The following is a 21,593-nucleotide window of genomic DNA, read 5'->3' as shown; positions in this document are numbered from 1 at the left end:
GTGTGTGTGTGTGTGCGTGCTTAAAAAACATTAAATACATTATAAAAATGCATTTTTATTTAAAATGACCTGTTTGTTTGTATCTGATTGCTATAAAATGGAGTGCTATAATCATTTCTTTCTGTCTCTGAATAAAGCAAATCTGATCAGTGATGTATCAGACATGACAGATGAGTTATCTGCAGCAACAGAGGCACAAACTCAGGAAGTTAAGTGATCTTTGAACCCTATCTGGCTAATTGTTCTGTTATCTGCTGGTTTCTATTGCTGTTGATGAAGATTTTCACTAGTTAATTTTTTCGGGTCTTCGCTGTGTTTCTATATTCATGGACAGGTTTGGATATTGTACATATTTATTGCTGTTATTATGTAACAGCACACATCTGTGGTTTAATCCAATTCCCTCATTTTTTTTCCTTTGAAAAATTCAGTAGTCAAGTTTTATTTTCTTTCATTTTTATTTTGGTGATTTTTTTTTAAAATAGCTTTTTTTGTTATTCCTGTTGACTCCAAAAAACATGTTTTTTTTATATATGAAATAAAAAATGGCAGATAGAAAATCTATTTATGCATAAAAACTAGTTTCTATTATCCCGGAGCATAAAAAAAAGCTTCATCATATCTTATAAAAGCTCGTTTTTGCCACTGAATTAAAAAAAACATTCAACAAGTTTCAGTTTTCTGTATCAAAATTTCAACTTACTAACTCGAACTTATGAGACGATAAATCCTAATTGATATAATGGCAAAAAATGCCTTTTTCAGTTGCATAAACACTTAATAGTTACACTAAAGGCCTGATGTTTAACCTCTGGTTTCAAAAAACAAACTGTGAGTACTTCTCCGTCCACACAGCTCCTGCTTTTATTTACTGCGTTTGAGAACAGTTGCATTTTTGTGCAGAATTATGATGGTCTATGATCTGTTTTGCTAATTTGAGGGTAAAATTTGCACTATTAATGCAGAACATTGGATGTACTGTTCTGGCTTTTAATTTCTTATTTGTTTTTTGTCAGGCTATGAATAGAGACAGATCTTATATAATAAATCACATATAATAAATATGGCGATAAAGCGAAGTCGTCTCTGTATCGCTGTGCGTTTCTTGTCGTTGCAGGATTGTGCTGTGCTTCTTTTCTTTCTTTCTTTGCAAACAAAGGCCTTCTCTTTGTCTGTAAATTCCTTTCTGCTTACAGAAGTACATTTGGGTCACCACAGTGTTTTCGCTGCATCTCTGCTGTATATGGGGGCAAAGAAAAAGTACAATAAAAAAACTTGTTTTATTTTTATTTTTTTGTATGTGCAGAAACCAAAATAAACACTGGATTTTCTGTAGCCGTGTGTTCGTACCTGTTGAGCTGTTAGGGGAAACCCTAAACAGAATACGTTTGATTTTTTTTCCTCAGGTAGAAAAGCTGTTCCAGGGTATTTTCGCCCACAATAACTTTACAACCAGTAACAGTGGTTTAAATGACAGGTTTGAACAGTCATTCATTTTATGTCTGTATTTATGTTCTTTTCTTTTTAGTCCTTTCCTGCCTGGTTTCCTTCTATCCTCACAGCATTTGACTTTAATTAATACTTGCAAGCTATGATTAGAGCCAATTAGGTGTTATCCGTGTTTAGCCAGACAATGAAGACATTTTCTGTTAGCATCTCAAAACTTTATTGCAGTCTCCTCAAAGCAGTCTGATATGGAGGGAGTAAGCGCTTTCATGTGAGGAAGGATGTGTGGCGTATAAGGCTGAAAGTTCAAAAAGGATACAAAACCGTGTATGAATTCTGTTTCTTTGAACAGAGCTGTCGATCAGAAACATTTCGACATTATTCAGCTACTCTTTTATAGCATCCCGATGTTCATTCACCGGCCACTTTGTTAGGTACACCTGTTCAGCTGCTTATTAATGCAGCCGATCAAACTGCAGCAACTGAGTGCATTTAGGCATTGGGGAAACGACCCTATCCAACTGGTGAAACTGAACATTACAATGGGGAAAGGTGATTTAGGAGACTTTGCAGAACTTGGCGTGGTTGTTGTTGCCAGGTTGGCTGGTCTGTATATTTTTGCTGAACTACTGGGGTTTTCCCACATAGGCATATGTAGGCTTTATAGAGAATGCTCCAAAAAAAGAGGAAATATCCTGTTTGCAGCAGTTCTAAATGCCTTAGCGATACCAGAGATCAGAGAACTGTATGAGCTGTTGGACGGCATCAGTAACTCAAACAAACACTCATTAAAACCGAGCTATGCAGAAGAGCATGCCTGATTGCACATGTTGTAGTTTGAAGCAGATGGACTACAACAACAGAAGACCATGCTGGGTGCTGTCAGCAAGGACCAAGAAATTGAGGCTACAGTCTCCACAGACTAATCGACATTTCACTATAGATAAGATTGAAAAGAACATTTCTTAGTCTGAGCCTCCATTTCTGCTGGAACTTTCAGATGATTGGGTCAAAATGTGGTGTAAACAACATGAAGGAGCCAAAAGGCTCTCTTCCACAGCTCTCTTCCAATTATGTGCCCCTGAGTATTATTACTCACCATATCCATCTCTTTATGACGCAGTGTACCCATCCTTTGGTGGCTGCTTCCTGTCGCAAAGTTCAGATGAACTCAAAGTAGTTTCTTAAACATGACAATGAGTTCACTGTTACTTCACTGCTCACTCGTTAACTTGAAATGGCATCAACAACCACCAGATCGCAATCCAATAGAGTGCCTTTGAGATGTGGTTGAATGCCATCATGCAGGTATAGCTAATAAATGTTCAGCAACTATGTTGCTACCGTGTCAATATGGACCAAAATCTGAGGAATGTTTCCAGCATCTTCTTGAGTCTGTGCCATGAAGAATTAAAGCAGCAGTGTATACCTAGTAAAGTGGCTGATGAGAGTATAGAGCGCAACTTGATGTGTCGACTGAGGAGTAATTCTTATTAATTTATTTTAAGTAGAAATACAAAAAAAATCTTAATAAGAACAATTTTGAACACAATATATTGAATTTTATACATTTGGCCCCTCGCTTCTCTCCATACATGAAGCCATGTGGACTGATCTACAATCCATAAACCATAGTATTAACAATTACACTTAAAACAGATCCTTACTGAGCATCAACATAGGCAAACTTTATGTTGTATGTGACTTGGTGTCCATTGTCCCATGCGTACAAAACACCCTCCTTAGGATTGTAGTCAATCTGTGTGGTGTAGGTGTAGTTGTTGATGAAGGGCATTCTGGGAATCATTTGAGTGTTTGTGTGTGTGTCGAAGGCATATTCCAGGTTGGCGTCTCTTTGGTTATAGCTGTCAACAGCATACAGGACGCCACACACAACGAAGCAGTTCCCGAAGTGGTTTCGCTTGAGCCCCGTTCTCCAAGTGGTCTCCCTTTGCATGCTGAGGTCTGAGGGGTCCAGTCGACTTAGGACAACCACTTCCTGTAAGAAGCCCTCATCATCCAGTGCCGGGTAGATGATCCACAGGCCGCTCTCGTCCACAGCAAAGTCGATGTCCGAGTGGCTACGCCAATCCCAAGGCGACGATGAGTCTTCATACAGGGCATCGTGCAGCATGGTCCAGGCAGCCACGTAACGCTGTCGTAGGTCAAACTTGATGATGTCACGGGAGAAGGCGCGATTGTAATAGAAGGCCCCGCCATAGACCACATGGCCTGTGCCAATCCAGTTGTAAGGAAGCTTGTAGGAGTTACTGAAACGGCCTTGAAAAGATACGTAGACGATGAGATTTATTACATCTTATCAAAAAAATGTAAAATTAAAGCTAGTTCTAACTCCAAGAAGCACACATTCTTACCTTGCTTGAAAACTTCCAGGTTGCGGAATTCCAGAAGGTTGTTTCCGTAATAGAAGTTTGTCACATAAATTTTGCCATTATCAGATTTTGGATCCTTCATCCATGCTCCCTCGTTTCTGCCATAGGTGTTGTGAGTGACTGGCTCGGAGATTGTTGCCAAAGTGTCCTTGCACTCCTCTGTAAAGAAGACAGAGAGCTCTGAGGGAAGTTTTAAAGGCACTTTAACATCATCCAGACCTACGTCAAAGGGTCTGAAAACAATTAAAGGCTTTTGTTTTAACCAGCTTGAATCACGGAAAGGGGAGGGGTAACACAGAGAAGAGAGCCCTGTCTTGTAAAGTTCGGTCATTCACAAACAAATATCAGTTTCTGTTTCTCTAAATGAAAATGTGAGGTAAGTCCGTACATTTGAAGTGACATATGCTGACAATAATTTCTGGCTATACTCTGGCTCTGGCTGCAGGTGGACACAGATGGCACAACGTTCTTTATTATTTACCGGGTTTCTTTGGCCTGGATTCCTCATGCCTCTGCATCGGTTCGTCTAGTTCCATGTGTCCTTCCTCTTCCCAGCTGATTTTGTATCTCTGTTTGACCTGAGCAGCCTGTTTGGTAGTGGTAGTGGTGGTAGTGGTGGTAGTTGTGGTGGTGGTGGTTGAAGACGAGGTAGTTAATGCTGCAGGAAGCAAAGCTGTTGGTGTCTGTGGCAAATCTGAGCCTGAGAAGCTGGTGGATGTTGTTTCTTCTGGTTGTTTTGTAGTAGCAGCCTGTGTGGAGGTAGCAGTTGTGGCAGCTGTTGTGGGATGTACTGGTGCTGTGGTCGGGTCAGCGTGGGTTGTGAGGGTCATAGTAGACTCCAGGCTGGTAGTTAAAGGCTTTGTTGTTGGATTTAGTTCAACAGAGCCTGGATTAGCTGAAGTACTGCCAGCTATGGTTTGCAATTGGTCTTTTAGCTCCAGACCAGAGGGTTCCTTCACACTGGTGGGTGTATTTGTTGTTGTGAATGCTGGCGCATTTTCCTCCATCGTTGTATTTTCAGAGGCTTGGACTGAGGTTTTGTTCTTTTTCTGCTGACTAATACTTAAAGAAATGTTTGCTGCTTCAGTCAGCGAAGGGACTGGTCTGTTGGTGATTCCAGCAGTGACTGTTTGAGTGGTCTGAGGCACGAAGTTTGTGGTCCTTTGTTTGTTTTCTGCAATAGGCGGTCCAAGGCTGAAGCTTCTCACTGTGGATGTGTCACTCGGTGCAACTGAAGACACATCCACTGATGTGGTTCCCATGGCACTGATAAACCTTTGATGAGTTTTTAAGGGCTCAGTTTCTTTTGTGTTTTTTGATTGGCTGGTCTTCTTAGGTGCGTGCAAAGGACCTGTTGTTTTTGTTCGAAACAATCTCAGTCCTTCTCTGGTCCAGGGCCGAGGAGATCTGGGTTGAAGCAGATTCTCTTCGATAAAGAGGTTATCTGGGCCGTCACCGCTCAAACCATGATACTCAAAAACTAAAAGAAAGAGAGGAAAAAGATTTGAGTACCACAAGAAAATGTTAGAAGCAGAGTTGAAATACAATCAGAGTTCTGCTGTTTGTTAGCTGAGAGCCAGCAAAGCTTCTGTGACCATCTCTCACTGCTACGACACATCCTGAACTGTACAAATGAATATAATTATACATCCAGAATAAACACTTCTCTCTTTAAACACTTTAAACACTAATAAACACTTCTCTCGTTGCTTTAATGCCGCTTAAGGTAACAGACAGATTGCACTCACAGTTCTCTCCAGGCTCCCCATCATCTGCCACCATCGGATCAGGCTCAGATTTATAAAAAGTCATTCCTCTGATAATCATTCCAGATGATCCAGCCTTTGACACCTGAGAAGCCTCCTTATTAGCGCTACTTTTGAGGGTCACCTGAGGTCTGACCTCAGTGATCTGACCAGAGCCGTCTGTGTGTAAGAAGGGTTGATTTTCCGCAATGACCTTCCCGTCAAGCTTTTCCTGTTAGACAACAAGGTACACACAACTTCTGAGGAAATCGTTCACTCTGTATTAAGAAGAGATCAATTACGACCCTTTGGCTATAAACTGTACAAACAGCTGTCAAGAATTTGGATTGGTGTAAGAAAGACATTTGTGAAATCTTGAATCATAACATGTTATTCAAAAAGTACGTTATGTTTTTTATTTTTTACTACCAGCAAAAGAGAATTTGGAGTTGTGTAAATAATGAGTCGGTGTGTGGCAAAGAAACTGTGTTCAGATCTAGTGAGGAGAATAGCATAGAAGAGCTGAAACTCCAACAAGCTACAATGATCCCAAATGATCCCACAGTGCAGAGGAAAGTTTTAATCAAAAACCTAATCTAAAACATTTGCCTTGTTTTACTGTCACTTTAATAACCTTGTTGGATGTTTCCTGTAAATTTTCTAGTGAATCAACTGTGTTTAAAGTCCAAGACCATGCAATCCTCCTGGATGGGCTCTCAAGTTTATACTCAAGCTGTCAGGGACCAGGGCCCAGCAGTATGCTCTGTGGTCTGAGGTCTGCTGTCGTCCTGCCAATCCTTTCAATTACATCAATAACTTTCTTTTACACGTTTCTGGGCCTTAATCATGGAGACAATGATTTTTATGAAGGACTTTGTGGAAAGAACACGTAATTGTTCCTTTTGCTTTGGAGGAATGTTAGCAGGCTAAACAGAAACATCTGACTGTGATCACTTCTTTGATACGTGTTTCCTTCAGCCAAAGCCTTGCATTCAATATGAAATATCAGTGGTGCAAATTAAAAGTGACTCCTGATACAATGTTATCTCAGTATATTACCCATGATGGCTTGATGTACTGCAATCATGCAGTACTTGATGCAATACTTACTGAACCATGTAGGTATTCTCATTTTTAGTAACAAACATTTGCAGTTGAAAATAATTTTATTGTAGCTGTATTTAAATAGTTAATAAGAAAACAGTTATTTCACTAAATACAGGGAAATAATTACCTGTAGAACCTGGTAATTGTTTAGTTGCTACTATGTTATTACAGCGTCTCCATAGATTAAGCCTGTGATATCAGTATTGTCACACTTACCTCTGGGTCTTGATTGGCTGCTGCCCTGCTGACCTCACCAACTGTCTTCCCATCCTTATGCTGATTTGGAAGAGGAGTAGGTGGGCTTTCAGTCACACTTCCTTGAACAGAAGTACTTTCCCAAAACTTCACCTCATCCACAGATGGATTCAGAGACACCAACTGCATGCAAACATGGTGAAAGGTAAACAGACTGGTTCTTATAGAGCGCTTTACTCTCGAGTATTCAAAACACTTTATACACTTTGCCTCATTCACTTTTCTCTATTTTCTAACATTTACACACATCTCTCTACAAGTGACCTATTCATTTGCTATAAATGAAAATAATTGCTATGAATATAACATTAGATGTGCCTGAGTATAAGCCATCAGGCGAGTAAGCTGTTTGGGGCTGTATTTCTGGAGGTAGAGCAGGTCATCTAATTAAAAGGTTGGTGGTTTGATCCCTGGCTGCTCCAGTCTGCATGCCAAAGTAGTCTTGAGCAAGATACTGTACCCCAAGTTTCTCTTCGATGGGTTCATTAAAGTGTGAATATTAGACAGAAAAAAACGCTTGTGTGAATGAAGCACATCGTATAAAATGCTTAAGTGGAGTAAAAAGTGTTAGTTAGAGATAAATGTACTTTATGTAGGCAAAATTTGTTGTCTAATTTAATGACAAAAACTACAAACTTTCTTGGTTTGTGAACTGAATAGGGAATAGTTAGTTACAGTATTTTGTTTTCCCTTCGATAATATTCACATTTTGCATCAATTGTTACCAAGCAAAGACAGAGTTTGCTATGGTGCTAAAGACAGGCAAATACTTATCTGTGGAACTCAGTAGTTATGTAGTTACTATGTTATTACAGTGTCTCAATAGGTTAAGGCTGTGATATGTCCATGTTAAGATGTTACACTTACCTCTGGGTCTTGATATGCTGCAGCTCTGCTAACCTCTCCAACTATCTTTCCATCCTGAGGCTGATGGGGAAGCGGAGTCGGGCTTTCAGTTAAACCTGTTTGACTAGTAGGACCTTCCCTGGGCTTCACCTCATCCAAAGGTGGATTCAGAGACACCGCCTAAATGCAAACATGGATACATCAAGCTACTAACATAAGTGTTATATTTTTGTTAACGATCAGCAATCATAACACTAGCAGAGGAAGAAAAAGTATTTTGTTAATATATTAATATGAATTAAATCAGGAAACCAATCAAAGTTTTAAAGCAGCAAAAACAATGACACACATAAAAAAACATCTTGTAGCCAGTTGTAGACCTCGTTTCAACTCTGTGGTTCAACTTTGGTAGGTGCAGGCTCCTATCTTTATTTTTTGGCGAACAGACTGACAGCACGCTCTGACAGGTGTTTTCAGTTATGAGAGTTGTACTCTCGTCTGCATAAGCACGCAACCCTCTGGTTCATTTTGCTGCACCTGTTCGAGGGGAAAAACTTGATGGTTTATGTTGCTATTGGCTCATTTCAGTATATGGAGTTCAGTGAGTTCAACAAACTCCCAACTGCTTCACTCGAAGTCCATGTGAGAAGAGCATAAACATTCAGGTAATGTATTAAATGTGCTGCTTTTAGGTAATTTGGAACTTCTATATGTTCGTGCTGTAATTACAGTTTTGCTCTTGTGTAAGTTTATAGACTAAAGCCCAACAAACACGTACTGTATAAAAATCTCTGGTAATTTACTGACTAAGAAAAAGGATCCAAAGATCCAAAGAAAAGCTCTGGCAGATAAAGTTCCACATGTAACAGAAACTCTGAGCACTGCTTCCTGGTCAAGCTTCTTGTAAATCTGAAAACAGCACCTAAGGGAGTCTTTAACAGGACCTCCAGAAGCCACCACTACACACACACCTGTTGTGTTTTCTGTTGCGCTACCTTTTCGATGTGATCCACGCGATCAATGAGCTTGTTGGTAACGGAGTGCAGCTTCAGTAGATCCATGCCATAGAAGGATCCCTCCAGCAGCTCAAGTATGGTGGACAGCTAAAACAACAACAACAAAAAATGATCAAGTGAATTCCGTCAAAGTTAAAGAATTCATAACATAGAATGCATGAAGTAGGTACATCCCCAGTCCATTCAAACTCTGGTTGTGGTAAAATATTGATTATCCTTTTCGGAAATTGATAAATATCAGACATCCATGCCACCAGGGGTCCAGGTCCATCTACAAATCAACAGTCAGATGTCGCTGGAGCATGAACACCTGCGGGGAGGCTCTGGCATGATAAATGGTCAGGAGGAAACTTCACCTTGACATTTTCGTTCCCAGCTTCCCTAAGCTTTTTTAGCCTGTACTCTCCCTCGCAGGGGTTGACCGCTGATGGTGGGGCGATGCAGGCGCACTTGCACTCCGGTCCAGAAGTGATGGTCTCCACGGTGTAGAAGTCCTGCGCAGAGGCGCTCCCTTCTTCTATCCGTCGACAGGCGCTCCTGCTCAGGGGTCTGACAACACATTTACACCGACAGTCAGAGCCTTCCGACAGGGCTTTCACTTTGTCATAATCACCCAGCAGCTATAAAGAGAAGAGGACGGATGTATTTTCCACCAGCAATCGGGAACTTTTCAATTTTTGCGCACAAAGTGTAAAATGCAGGATATAAGGAAACACATTAAATGAGCTATTTATCCTACCTTGGAGAGAATGTTCTGTCGGCCTTCTATCTCCTCTTGCAGTCTGTCATTTTGCTCTGCACTGCTCTCAAGTTGGGACCTGGGATTTTCAGCCAGGGGCTTTGGCGCTCCAGATCCCCATGGAAAAAACGCGCAGCTTATCACGATGACAAAGCCTAACTTGTACATTATGTGAGGCTCACAGTGCGCAGATAAAAGAAATAACAAATAGCCCGTCACCAATAAATTCAGGTGCACGAAAAAGTCATAGCCTACCTCTGATTTTAAAAATCAGAGAGTGCGTGAAAAAATGACATCAAATATCCGGATTAGGTTCTATGGGTCATCTTTTTCAGAGTCACAATGAACGCAGACTGATGAGACTGAAGAAAGAGTGCACCCTGTGGGAGAGCAGCCGGCATCTGGTGCTGGAGCTACGCTGACAGGAGGCGGGCCTGATCAAACTGGCGAGGAGGAGTTGAACTGCTTCAAAAGACTTCAGAGACATGATGTGCAGCTTGTTAGTGTTAGTCATGATTAAAATGCAACCCCCAAACTCGGATTTTATTTCAGGTTCAATTTAATTTGCAGTTCCAGATTAAAGAAGGTGTAGTTTGACTTCATATGCAAACTTTATGCTGCTTTTCAAAATGCCACCAAGCCTTTTCACAGACGCTGGAGACAAGTTTCAGATGTGGATTTGCTGCCCTCTGGTGGCAACAGTGTTCATTCCAGTCACAAAAGACATTTAAAATTCTTCAGCGTTTATTTTTTACTTTAAGGCACATATAATTTATGTACTTATCTTCATTTTTTATCCCGTAGTGTAACGTGTACATATACATATAGACAAAAAGGACTTTGTATGTTCAGTTAAGGCATGTTGGTGCCATGCAAGTTTCCGAATCACAGAAGACATTTGCAATAACAATTAAAAACCCCATTGCCGTGATACCAAAAGAATTGTTCTTCCTTCTATCTTGTGACTCCAAGTATTTATTAAAATGCAGAAATTACCTTCAAAATTTTAAATATAATGCAGAGACCAAATAAACTTACAATTATCTGTTCATAATTACATCTGATCAGAGAAATGACTTTAAATCCCATACCATAGTGATTCTCATTCATTCTGAAAGTCCACTTCTGTATATTCAATATCCTTGAGGTCTACTACCTCCCAAATGATGAATTACCCAGCTTAGTGCCCAGATTAAAAGTTCAGACTAGAATGAATGCTTCTGCTCTCTAGCACCCTTCAAGCTCTATTCTCTGCTCTGCTGCCACGGGGAGGATAAGGTGAGAAATACGACTCCACAGTCCACCATATTTGTCCAGGTCCATCATGTCAAAAGACACTGGGTGACCATGAGTGAGGAATTTTTTTTGAAGGTGGTCATCCACCATCTCCTCAACAGCACACAAGCTAATCTTAGCAGGAATCTCGTCTTCTTCCCCCAGCAGTACAGTGAAGATCAGAAAAGTTTTCTTGTATGCGGCATTCTCGTGGTCGCAATAACGATAAAAAATTAGCGTGGAGCCCGGAGGTAGCTCTTCAAAGCGATGAATGACGGCTACAGGTTTGTCTCCATCAAAAGCTCCCTGCAACTTCCTGTCAATGTCCAGTTTGACGTGGTCACTGTCCTGGCTGGCTTTGCTGGCTCCATCTATGTGGAGGACGGAGGCGTTCAGGGCAGAAGAGTAGGCAGAGGCCAGGTCCCGAGCTAGGCAGTTCAGCGTCTTCTCAGCTCTGAGGCCTGCAGTGAGAATCAGACTCACGGGCTCCGTGGGCTGTGTGGTCTGAAGGTGTCTCTTAAGGTGGATCCTGCCCCTATTCCAGAGCTCAGCACGCTGGTTAGGAAACCGAGTCTTTACTTTTTCCAGCTGCCTGAGGAAGACGTCTATCTTTGGTACATCATTCGTCTGAGGCGGAGATTCTGGCTGAAGAAAATGCAGCGCGATAGCAACAATTGCCACTACTATAGCAACTGCTAGCAAGTATTTTCCACTTCCTACGGAGAAAAGGCCTGTGTTATTTAAACATCTACTTCATAACAAAAAGAATTATTAAAAAAAAAAAAACTATTACAAAAAAAAAGAACAAATGTACTAAGATTACCGCTAGTAACTTGTGGATCTTCAGTTTGACTAGCCTCTGGGGTGGTAGCACCGATGTTTTCAACATTATTACCGTGGTCATCTAACTGCTGTGTTGGGCTCTCAGGTTCTTGCAGTCTTTCCTCTGAAGCTGAAAAATTGTTCATGGGGAAAAAACAAGTTTACACAAATAAAAGAGGGTAAAGAAAAGAAAAAACTTACACACTTCCAGTTTCCTCGTGGAGTCATAGAAAGTCAGCAGACTGAAGCAAAAAGTTTAAGGAACAAATTCTAATCCGTGATGTTCCAAAAAGTTCTGACTCACCATCTCCAAATTTATTATCTGAGTTGTTCGGGGCTGAGATGTTTTTCTTTAGCTCAGGTTCCGGTTCATCGCCCTGGTCATTCGCTTTGTCATTTGGGATTTGTAAAGTTAATTCTGATGGTTTGTTCGTTGTGACGCGACTTTCATCTAACGAAATAAAAACAGTTTAACTTTCACAACATCCTAAGACTTTGGATCTTTAAATATTTCTGATTCTTGTGTCCCATAAGATTAAGCAAGTGCTTCATCTTTAAATATGACTAGAAAACTTTTATTACAGCAGTAGTTTCCTTTTTAATCTTAGAACAACGAGGCTAAATGTATGTTTTAAACCAAAGTAAATATAGACTTTGTCTTTCAAATAAATCCATAATAATATGCTGTCCTTATCGGGAGAATGTGCTTCTGCAACAGGTCGCACCTCTTTTTTAGACGAATCCCTGTCTGCAATAAGCACGTGACTCATTTATGTTAATTGCCCATGAAATCTGTCATATCTATTCAAGATCCCACACGTGGTCTCTTTAATATTCCTTCCTTACCTTGAATAGTATCGCTGAAGTCAGCAGGTTGAGATGGTAAAGCTGTGGCTGATTAAACAGGATCAAAGCAATTTTTGATCAGTAGAAACATTTGGTAACAAATGTTCTCTTGACTCTGAACGGTTGAACAATTTACCTGCTGTAACTGTGTGTTCCTGAAAATGAGCCTGATCACTGTCTAAGTTCTCACAGGATCCGTCTTCACCTTCACTGAACTCTGTAAAAAAGAAATCACAGTTTTGTTTGTGGAGTCACAGAAAGTTAGCTGACTGAAGCAAAAAAGAATTCTAATCAGTGATGTTTCAGAAAGGTCAGACTCACGGTCTCCAGGCTGACAGTCTGTGTTGTCCTTGGCTGAGATTTCTTTTTTCTCACTTTCGCCTCCATCTATCCGATCATCTAGTTTATCTTGGGTTGGTGGAACAGTTGTTTCAGATGCTCCCTGTGTCGTGGTTTGACTTGTGTCTGATGAAAAAAAAATAGTTTAACTTCCATAGCAACCTAGGACTTCCGATCTCTACATATTTAATATTATTGTGCCCCAAAAATCATCTTGGATCAGGCATCTGCAGCATCCTTAATGGAGATTTCTCTTAACAAAGCCCAGGGCAACAGTAATTCCAACAGTAATTCCCTTTTTAATCTTGGAACAATAAGACTGACAATAGGTGAGATATGGAACATTCTCAGAAAACTTGACCTCCGACCTTGACCTTAAGTTGAGGTCACTGAGATTCAAACTCATCCAAGGTTTTATTAGATGCACCTATGGTACGAATTCCAAAATCCTATGTCGCCTCATTCTCGTTATCACATTCAAAAACCTGGGTGCTAGCCCCGCCCACCCGGCAGGGTGCCGATGATACCCCATTAGCTTTTTATGGCTGAGGGATAAAAATCATCCTGATCATTGAAAATCTGTTCTAAGTCCAGCAGCAACAAAAAGAAAAGCTGCGATATGTTGGAACACAGGAAGACAGAGTCCTGCTTTTTCTTCTTTTGTCTTCCACTTCTTCACCTTCACCTTACAAGAACACACTACACACCATGCTGAGTATGCCAAGTTTGATCTCAACACTTCTTTGGGAATCACCTGTTTTAGTGCAAAATGCCCATCTTTAGCATATTTTAGAGCTCAGGTGGAAAAAAATTATATATTTTTAGCAAAGTAACAAAGATCCTAAAATACAATTCAAAATCAGTTCTTTGTTGTCTGTTACAACAGCGGCTCATCCTTGAAAATGAGTGAAAAAGCACTCAGTGTCCAAAGAAACGTTTTAAAACTCCTTCAGAAAGCCCGGAAAGCTCTGTCATTGCTATTTAACAATAAAGTCTGCCTCATTGGAAGAAAAAAGAAAGGAGGAAAAATGAGGGGTGGCTCAAGACTTATGTCTATAACAAGATTTGTAAAATGAATATGGCCATTTTAGAAGCACAGCAGTAACAAAACTTACAAATGACTAATAACTAAGACAAACAATGCTGGTTGATGATGTTCCAAAGTGGGGTATATAATATAACTGACTGTTGACTAATATCTGAATTATGTGCTGTAACACTTGGACAGAAACACTGACCTGAAGCAGTCCCTTCTGTTGGGGCTAATTTCTCTTTTTTTATTGTCTCCTTTTTGCAGTCACCACGATTTATAACATCAGCTTCACTTTCTTCGCTTTTCTCCTCCATCGGTGGGCTGTCCTCACCAGGAACATGTTCTTCATTACAACATTGTACCTTATTTTGCACCCTTTCTGCAAAAAACACGTTTGAATTTTCATTAATTATTTTACATTGGTGCAATAAATATATGTGCTATCCTTACAATGCTTACTCTCTCTCTCTCTCTCTCAATCTTTTCAAAAGGTTGAAAAAAGTAAAACTTAATAGTGATAAACATGTTCAAGATAAACATATTTGTTCTATACAGATCTTGGTTATAACTGATTTTTTTGTATTTATTTACATTTCATCACGAGAAACAAATAACATTTTAGTTCAGAAACATGCTATAACTGAAGTAAATGCCAAATATTAACCGTACATGTGTTCAGTATTTCTTGAAATAGAGATAAACATTAGTTATGTCTGTACTGCTTTAATAATGCAGCGAGTCGACCACCAAACAGCAAACACTGGCTGAGCAACGTAGAAATATTAGAATTTTACCTGCTGCGTTCGGACTGGGGACTTCCATTTCCATGTCTTTAGGTAGATGGTCTTCCTTTTCTTCACTTAGGGTTCACTGGATGGTTCAAGCGTGAATAAAACAAATAAACATTACATGTTTTTCTTTTTTATGCGAAGCCACGAGTTACAGTTTGTCGTCACATGTTCAAAGGTCCAAACAAATATTGTAAATCTGCTTACGTGCATGTCAACAGAGCCAAGCTCAAAGGCAGTCTCGCTAAAGTTAAAGAAGAACGAGAACAACCATTACGCTCCTCAACTTTTCAAACTGTCACTAAATAAAAAGGAAATATGTACATTGCATTTTGGAAGTATTAATTTGTGGCTGTGCTTTCGTGGATTTGCTAAATAACGTTTTGCTACTAAATCGAAACTGAACTTGCTGCGAGGTGACAGTAAGCAAGCCGAAGAAAAGCTAGTATAAATTATTGCGAGAGAAATAACTACTCGCCGGGAACTAAGCTCTAATGACATGCACGAAACGTAAATTGTTGGTAACCATAATTAAAGAGAACTAGCTATTTAAGTGACAAAGATAACTAAGCTAGCCCAGCCAGAGTGATGCTAATTTAGCCAACAGTTACCAAAGCATTACTTGGGTGTTATTGTAAAAAAAAATGCCTTCGTGTAACTCAAAAGTCATAACGATACGCTTTTCTGATTACTGCTCCATACCAAATATGTCACGGATCATATCGCCGTAGATCATACGCTTCCTTAGCTTTCAGTTAGCATGTGTGGCACTCATAGCAGACTAAATTCTGAAGCGGAACGTTTAACAGTGCCTTTGTTTCTATTGCGATAACTAAACGTTGCACTATTTTCCGGGCGGCAACGGTGTCCTGTCAAGAAATGTCCCCCCAGCTACAGGGAAGTCCAGTGATTGTAGCTTGTTTGTGCGCGCGATGCTACGTCGCATTGTTTAGTTGAAGTTGTTTGGCATTGCTCAATTGAATTTGAGTTACAAATGGATACCAGAGACTCTGAAGATAAGCTCTCTCGTCCCATGACTAGATCGACACGACGGATGTCAGGTAAAGGTGAGCACTGTTCGAGTGGTATGTCAATTAACTAGCTTAGCCATCGGAATTAGCTCCCTCATACTCACAAGTTTATTAAAAGAAAATCAGATTTGGATCGGTGCTTTGGCTAATGTTAGCAGGCTTCACCGGTGTAAATGATCCTCAGATAGGAATCTGTATTAAAATTAACTTAATGTTTCAGTTCCTGGTACGAGTTCAGGCACAACTTTAAAACCAATGAGTTATCTCCTTACATTGAAATGCTTTGCTACATATTAGCCATTATCTATGTGAGGGTTTTTTTTTGTTGTTGTTTGTTTGTGTTTTGTTTTTTAGCGCTGTGTCTCGAAACAGTTTACAGCAGCAGCGAAGTTAAAATCACAAACTGACTTTCGCTTTTAGCACTGGCGGTCAGTGACAGGGATCAACGTTTCATTAAGCCGCTAAACACACTGATATATGGGCAAACTGTGAAAAGCAAGGTTGGACTGACTTGATATTGAGTGCAACTAGTCTGTGAAAATATGAGTTTTCCTTTTAAGAGCATTCTGAAGTCAATGACAGAGTAGTTCAAAAATGAAAATTCACAGGCTTTTACTGTGAAATCCAAAATAACATGGCATTGACGGGGCTACTGGAGTACACGGGTGTGTCATTTGGATGTAACATTAGAGTGTGTAAACAAGACTAAATGATATTTGTTATTATGTACTTAACATATCTGCAAATTAACTCGAAGCTTTTATTTTGCAATTAGGTTTCGAATGCTTTTATTTTGAAATGAGGGTTAATGTTGAAGCTACATTTACTTGAAGGTGGTTTTTATTTTGAAATCAGGTTTCCGCGTCTCTTGCCGTAATACTAGAATACATAGGGAACACAAAGCAAAATGGAGGCTGGCTGGACACCAGTTCTGTTTCAGGGTTTTTTCTTCTTTTGGCTGCTCCTGTCAGCGGTCCCCACAGGGGATCATCTCCGTCTTTTTCGCCCTGTCCCTAGCTCTGCATGTCCTCCTTCACATCATCCAGGAATCTCTTCTTTTGTGTTCCTCTTTTCCTCCTGCCTGGCATTTGCATTTTCAACCTCCTTTGCCCAGTATATTCACTATCCTTCCTCTGCACTTGTCCAAACTATCTCAGCCTTGCCTCGCTATTTCTCTAAATAACTTATCCTGAGCTGTCCATGTGATATACTCATTTCTAATCCTGTCTTCCAAAGGGTCGAGTTTTGAGGCAACTCCTAGGCAGCCTATAAAGAGGACCAAAAGAAAAAAAGCACAAGCTGACGCTGCTGATGCTCCTACATCAGTTAATGGTACCAAAGATGGGGAGCCTGACTTTGAAGATGGAGGTTAGTTGCTGGAATTAAGTATTTGCCTAATTTTAATGGCTGATTACCCTTAGTTACCCTCACTGTTCAAGGCACTGTTAAAAAACAAACAATCCGTGTCTATTATTTATTACCTAACAGAGTCCCCTAGCAAGAAGAGCCGACTGGATGCTGAAGAAGCAGTGTTTGACGAGAGCGCTGAAAGTAGGGTGGATGTTGAGGAATCATCTGGAGACATTCAGAAAAATGAAGACCAGGAAATGGATATTGAACGGGATTCCTTTAAAGTCACTGATCTGCCAAACATACACAAAGGTTTGTACTACAACTAGTGAACATTCATTATGAAATAAATCATAGAGATTAGATAATATTCCCTTTTAATTTATTTTTATTAAATGTAAAGAACAAATGGATAATACAGTAACTTAAAACATAGGGAGGCTGTATAAAGTGTAAATAAAACAGGACTGAATTAAGTTATCAAAACACCACATTTAAATGTCCAAAGATTGATTCTGTTCATCAACCTGTTCCAAAATCTTCTACACAGTACATTTGCTAAATGACTGAAACTATGACTATGCAAATGTACTGTTTATAAGGTTGGGGAAACCTGCAGTCAGCTGAGATTGGAGATTCTCCCTCTGAAAACGCTACGTCCAGATGAACAGAATCAGACTTTGGAGATTTACTTACCTGGATGATTGAGAATGCATCACATTTAAATAAAAAAAAATTAAAATAAAAACAAAGGCAAACATCTTGGACCAATACTTTATTTTCACTATATAAGCCATATAATAATATACAAATACACTTTGTGTTAAGTTACTTTTCTTTTATGACTTTATTAGGATTTTATCTTAAAAATCTTCTGCTTAACACAGATGCTCTCGGAGATAGGAACTTAAATCCCCGTGTAGTGCTTGATGAGCTCTACAGACCCAGTCTTAAGACTGAGGATCCCAACTTGATGAAATCCAAGAAAGGTAGAAAAATGCTCCATCTTCCTTGACATTCAGAGTGTTAAATTATGGTCTAAGTTATTTGACCTAACCTATTTTGTTTAGTTTCAGCAACACCAGCACCTAAAGCACCTGCACCCCCCACCAAGCCTGTCGCACAGATCAGCGCGACAGTGAACAGACATCATTCACCGGCTCTCAAGCCGTCCAGCATGGCAGACTACAAGAGGACGATGATGCTCAAAGCCCAGAGCGCTGGTATTGTGCTGCTCATATTCTGTATAGAAAGGTTGAGCGTCTGCGTGATGACTTTTGATCTTTGAAAAGATGTTTTCTTTTCTAAATTTAGCCTCATCTTCAGATTTATCCAAAGTTAACCACCTTACCCCAAGTGTGAATCCGAGACGTGTGAATAACGTTCCAAGAAAAGAGACTATTCATTCCAAAGAATCTGGTATTGCTGCTTTATCTCAGTATTCTCTCTCTGCAACACCTGCTATAGTGGTGACATCTGTGCATTAATATAATCATGTTTTCTTTTATTAAAAGACAAACAGAAACCTGTTGCTACCAAGACACGCCCCAGAAATTCCTCTAGAGGTAAGTTTGTCATTTTAATTATTATCTTTAGACCTGATGATGCTTTTTAAACATTATTTATTAACTTTGTGTGTTCTTTTGTTTCTGTGTTATTAAAGGGTTCACGTGGTGTTTGTGGGGTTTAGTTCGGCTGGTAGTTCTCCTGTTAGTTCTCCTGGTACTATTTGTGATCGGGACATTGCTGATATACAAGATCATCCCATTACTCCAAGACATGAAACGTGGTGGAGGGCAGTCATCCAGGGCTGTGAAGCCAGAAAGGTTTGCTGATCAATTGTCTGATCTTCAGACTCAGTTCCCCAGTCAGCGGCCTGAGTTGTGGAAGTTGAGCAAAATCCACCTGGAGAAGCACCTTAAAACAGCCCATCCCTCTGAGCCAGTCAGTCTGATTTTCACTGCAGGACAGAAGGCTGAGAGGACACTGCAGTGCCTTGCTCGGGGTCTGGCTGCTTCCTTCTCATCTGCCCTCAATGTCTCTTTCCTTGACATTGATGGAAAAAGCAAAGCAGGCCAGGACAGTGATAAGGTGAAGTTAGACATTGACAGTCAGCTGCAAGCAGCGTTTGAGGGAGAAAAACCTGTGGCCATCATTCATCGTTTGGAAGAGCTGCCACCAGGCTCCACTCTCATTTTTTATCGCTACTGCGACCACGAGAATTCCGCATATAAGCGGGTTTTCTTGTTGTTTTCTGTGCTGCTGCCTCAAGATGAGATCCCGAAGGAAAAGGGTTTAAAAGAGGTGGAAGAGATGGTGCAAGACTATCTTAAGGAGAGGCTGGTGGACACCAGTGGCAAAACGTATAATATAATGAATAATGATATGTTTGGTGGTCTGTGGAGTCGCATCTCCCATCTTGTCCTGCCTGTGGTGTCTGAGGTGGAGAAGAAAGGATGCTAAAAAAACCAAGCTGCCTGATTCTTCTTTGCACTGTAGAAGGAGCTACGAGAAAGGAAAAACGTGGAAGTATGATGTGTGCTGTGATAATTCATTTACAGCATTCGATAATTGTGTTATTCTCTTTCTCTCAGAGATTACATTGTACTTAAATTGAAGTCAAACGCATATGATTTGGTTCGACTGCACAAAAATTTAAACAGTTTTTACTCATGCATGCATGTTAAAAGAGGTTACAGTGTTACACCATCATTCCACTTCACAAGTGTGGCGATAATCTTTTCTCATGTGCATGCAATCTACGAAACACAGACTGACTGAGCTGTTTAATTTTTTGTTGCCTGTTAAAGCCTGCATCGTTTCTCAGCAGCTTTTAATGACCATCTCATTTTTTCCGTCATCCTCAGCTTTTCTTTACTGGAACTAAAAAAAAAAAAAAAGTTTTGTTTTCAGTGAAAATTCATATTTCATCTTTTATTCTGCTGTCCAAGACAACCAGGTGACTTCATTTAATTCTTTATTTTTTGTGTGAGTGCTGGAAATGCTTGGTTTTGACTTAAGTGTCTGTCTTTTTGAGCAACAGCTTTTTAAGGTGAATATTTTATATTCTTTGCTTTTTTCTAAATATGTATATTTGTGTCATGTTTCCTGGATTGAGGTATTTTTTTAAAGCTGTGTATATGTGGATTTGATATTAAATGGTCTTTTGAACATGTTGTCACTTCACATTGTGAGCTACTCGCAATGTGGTTTATATCTGTAAAAATATTTTGGATAAATACTGATTAGCTCGTCCCAGACTGTGCCTTAAACACATATGAAGAATACACTGTATTTAATTAGAGTAAAAACTTTCTCCAGTCATTTATACTAGCGCACATGACAACATGTGAACTTGTTTGTGCTGTTTCCTGTCATACATCTCATTCCTCTTGTTATTCTGAGCACTCATAAACACCTGAATATTATCAATAAAGATAATTTTGATACATAGAGGAGTGAATTGTCTAATTGTTTATGTTAATAATGAGCTAGGCTACTACTGTTAGCTACAAATATGAAACTGAGGCTACAGTTCTTACAGGCTCAGCAAAACCAGACAACTAGACTGTAAAAATGGTGCCTGGTCTGATGAGTGTATTGTAATGTTGTGACAGTAGGGTCAGAATTTGGTATAGACAACGTGCGAGCATGGATCCATCCTTCTTTCTCTCAACGGTCAAGGTGTTGGTGGCGACATAATTCTTGGCATATTTTAGAGTCTTAACACTTGTTGAGCATTGTTTAAATGCCACAGTCTACCTGAGTGTTGTAACTGTTTATGACCACAATGTAGCCACCTGCATTAAAAAACACAACACACCATGTAACAAAGCTGTTAACCTCAAACTTGTTTACTGTACTCAGATTGCCTCCACAGTTACCAAATCCTGATCCAGTCCAGGACTTTGAAGGTAAAAATGTTCTAAATGCAAGAATGTGTGGGGGAAAAGTGAACTTTCAGTTTTCATCTTCACACACTTGTGTTTTAAATTTACAGTTACAGAAAAAACATCCACAAATGTTTAGATTGATATCTACACAAATATACCGAGAGCTGCAAACTGGTAATTCAAATTAAATATTTGGGGGGATGTGATGAAATGAAATTTAGATTATGATAAATGTGTAGCAACTGCGTGAGGCTATGATGTTAATATGGACCAAAATCACAAAGAATTAAGACAGCAAGGACTCTAATAAAGCATCCACTGGGTGTAACCTGTCCTTCTGTTTACTAAAAATTAAAGTCTCCAGCTGTGAAACGAGGACTTGACATCTATTCAGCACATAAGAAGTCAAACATTTACTAAGCAGGAGTTACGACTCACTTCTTAAGAAACCTGACAGTTCAAAAGTCCATTTCAAGATTATGTTTACAGACACTGTTTTGTATCGATAACATTAAAATTAGGTTTGACACAAAGTATGAATATGTTTTTACATTTATTTAAATGTGTCCAGATGAAGATATACATTGTAGCTGCTAGAAGAGCATTAGTACGGCTCTAAGAACAGGAAGTTACAGCAAGTTTAATCATTTTCTAAGCAGTTGATAAATG

At 39.7% G+C, this 21,593-nt stretch overlaps 3 protein-coding genes across 7 annotated transcripts; 1 reads left to right on the top strand and 2 right to left on the bottom strand.

Annotated features, from left to right (window-relative positions):
• Window positions 1-2,930: 2,930 nt before the first annotated feature.
• Window positions 2,931-10,046, bottom strand: olfml2ba (olfactomedin-like 2Ba). The gene is made up of 9 exons (XM_026157715.1): window positions 9,548-10,046; window positions 9,165-9,428; window positions 8,788-8,895; window positions 7,814-7,972; window positions 6,908-7,069; window positions 5,588-5,816; window positions 4,321-5,319; window positions 3,822-3,998; window positions 2,931-3,726 (listed from the first exon to the last, which is right to left on the bottom strand). The coding sequence occupies exons 1-9, from the start codon at window positions 9,713-9,715 to the stop codon at window positions 3,110-3,112; spliced, it is 2,883 nt and encodes a 960-aa protein (XP_026013500.1). The 5' UTR covers window positions 9,716-10,046; the 3' UTR covers window positions 2,931-3,109.
• A 227-nt stretch (window positions 10,047-10,273) lies between these two features.
• On the bottom strand, window positions 10,274-15,449 carry LOC113015643 (torsin-1A-interacting protein 2). Of its 4 annotated transcripts, none has more exons than XM_026157718.1 (9): window positions 15,353-15,448; window positions 14,657-14,732; window positions 14,068-14,241; window positions 12,812-12,955; window positions 12,627-12,707; window positions 12,491-12,538; window positions 11,949-12,095; window positions 11,646-11,774; window positions 10,274-11,538 (listed from the first exon to the last, which is right to left on the bottom strand). In XM_026157718.1, exons 2-9 carry the CDS (start codon window positions 14,688-14,690, stop codon window positions 10,775-10,777), a joined length of 1,521 nt encoding a protein of 506 aa, XP_026013503.1. In that variant the 5' UTR covers window positions 14,691-14,732; window positions 15,353-15,448; the 3' UTR covers window positions 10,274-10,774. The 4 variants fall into 4 exon arrangements, with proteins under 4 accessions (XP_026013503.1, XP_026013505.1, XP_026013506.1 ...); XM_026157720.1 differs by having other exon boundaries at window positions 12,866-12,955; XM_026157721.1 differs by lacking the exon at window positions 11,949-12,095 and having other exon boundaries at window positions 15,353-15,449.
• Window positions 15,450-15,528: 79 nt separating this feature from the next.
• On the top strand, window positions 15,529-20,484 carry LOC113015642 (torsin-1A-interacting protein 1-like). 2 transcript variants are annotated; one of them, XM_026157716.1, is made up of 8 exons: window positions 15,529-15,717; window positions 16,918-17,049; window positions 17,170-17,343; window positions 17,919-18,020; window positions 18,102-18,254; window positions 18,346-18,450; window positions 18,546-18,596; window positions 18,695-20,484. In XM_026157716.1, the coding sequence occupies exons 1-8, from the start codon at window positions 15,645-15,647 to the stop codon at window positions 19,492-19,494; spliced, it is 1,590 nt and encodes a 529-aa protein (XP_026013501.1). In that variant the 5' UTR covers window positions 15,529-15,644; the 3' UTR covers window positions 19,495-20,484. The 2 variants fall into 2 exon arrangements, with proteins under 2 accessions (XP_026013501.1, XP_026013502.1); XM_026157717.1 differs by having other exon boundaries at window positions 15,530-15,711.
• The last annotated feature ends 1,109 nt before the right edge of the window (window positions 20,485-21,593 follow it).

This window comes from Astatotilapia calliptera, chromosome 23 (genome assembly GCF_900246225.1).
Source record: "Astatotilapia calliptera chromosome 23, fAstCal1.2, whole genome shotgun sequence".
NCBI lineage: Eukaryota > Metazoa > Chordata > Actinopteri > Cichliformes > Cichlidae > Astatotilapia > Astatotilapia calliptera.
This window is presented reverse-complemented; position numbering and strand designations above follow the sequence as displayed.

Bases quoted from the DNA above. Each gene is read 5' to 3' on its own strand.
- olfml2ba (XM_026157715.1), bottom strand. From the start codon at position 9,715: ATGTACAAGTTAGGCTTTGTCATCGTGATAAGCTGCGCGTTTTTTCCA. The intron at 7,070-7,813 runs GTAAGTGTAACA...GTTTGCATGCAG, and splicing joins CAGCATATCAAGACCCAGAG to TTGGTGTCTCTGAATCCATC. The intron at 3,999-4,320 runs GTAAATAATAAA...TCTTCTTTACAG, and splicing joins ATCCAGGCCAAAGAAACCCG to AGGAGTGCAAGGACACTTTG.
- LOC113015643 (XM_026157718.1), bottom strand. From the start codon at position 14,690: ATGGAAATGGAAGTCCCCAGTCCGAACGCAGCAG. The intron at 14,242-14,656 runs GTAAAATTCTAA...TGTTTTTTGCAG, and splicing joins CCCCAGTCCGAACGCAGCAG to AAAGGGTGCAAAATAAGGTA. The intron at 11,775-11,948 runs GTGAGTCAGAAC...ACAATTTTTCAG, and splicing joins AGATAATAAATTTGGAGATG to CTTCAGAGGAAAGACTGCAA.
- LOC113015642 (XM_026157716.1), top strand. From the start codon at position 15,645: ATGGATACCAGAGACTCTGAAGATAAGCTCTCTCGTCCCATGACTAGA. The intron at 15,718-16,917 runs GTGAGCACTGTT...TGTCTTCCAAAG, and splicing joins ACGACGGATGTCAGGTAAAG to GGTCGAGTTTTGAGGCAACT. The intron at 18,597-18,694 runs GTAAGTTTGTCA...GTGTTATTAAAG, and splicing joins CCCCAGAAATTCCTCTAGAG to GGTTCACGTGGTGTTTGTGG.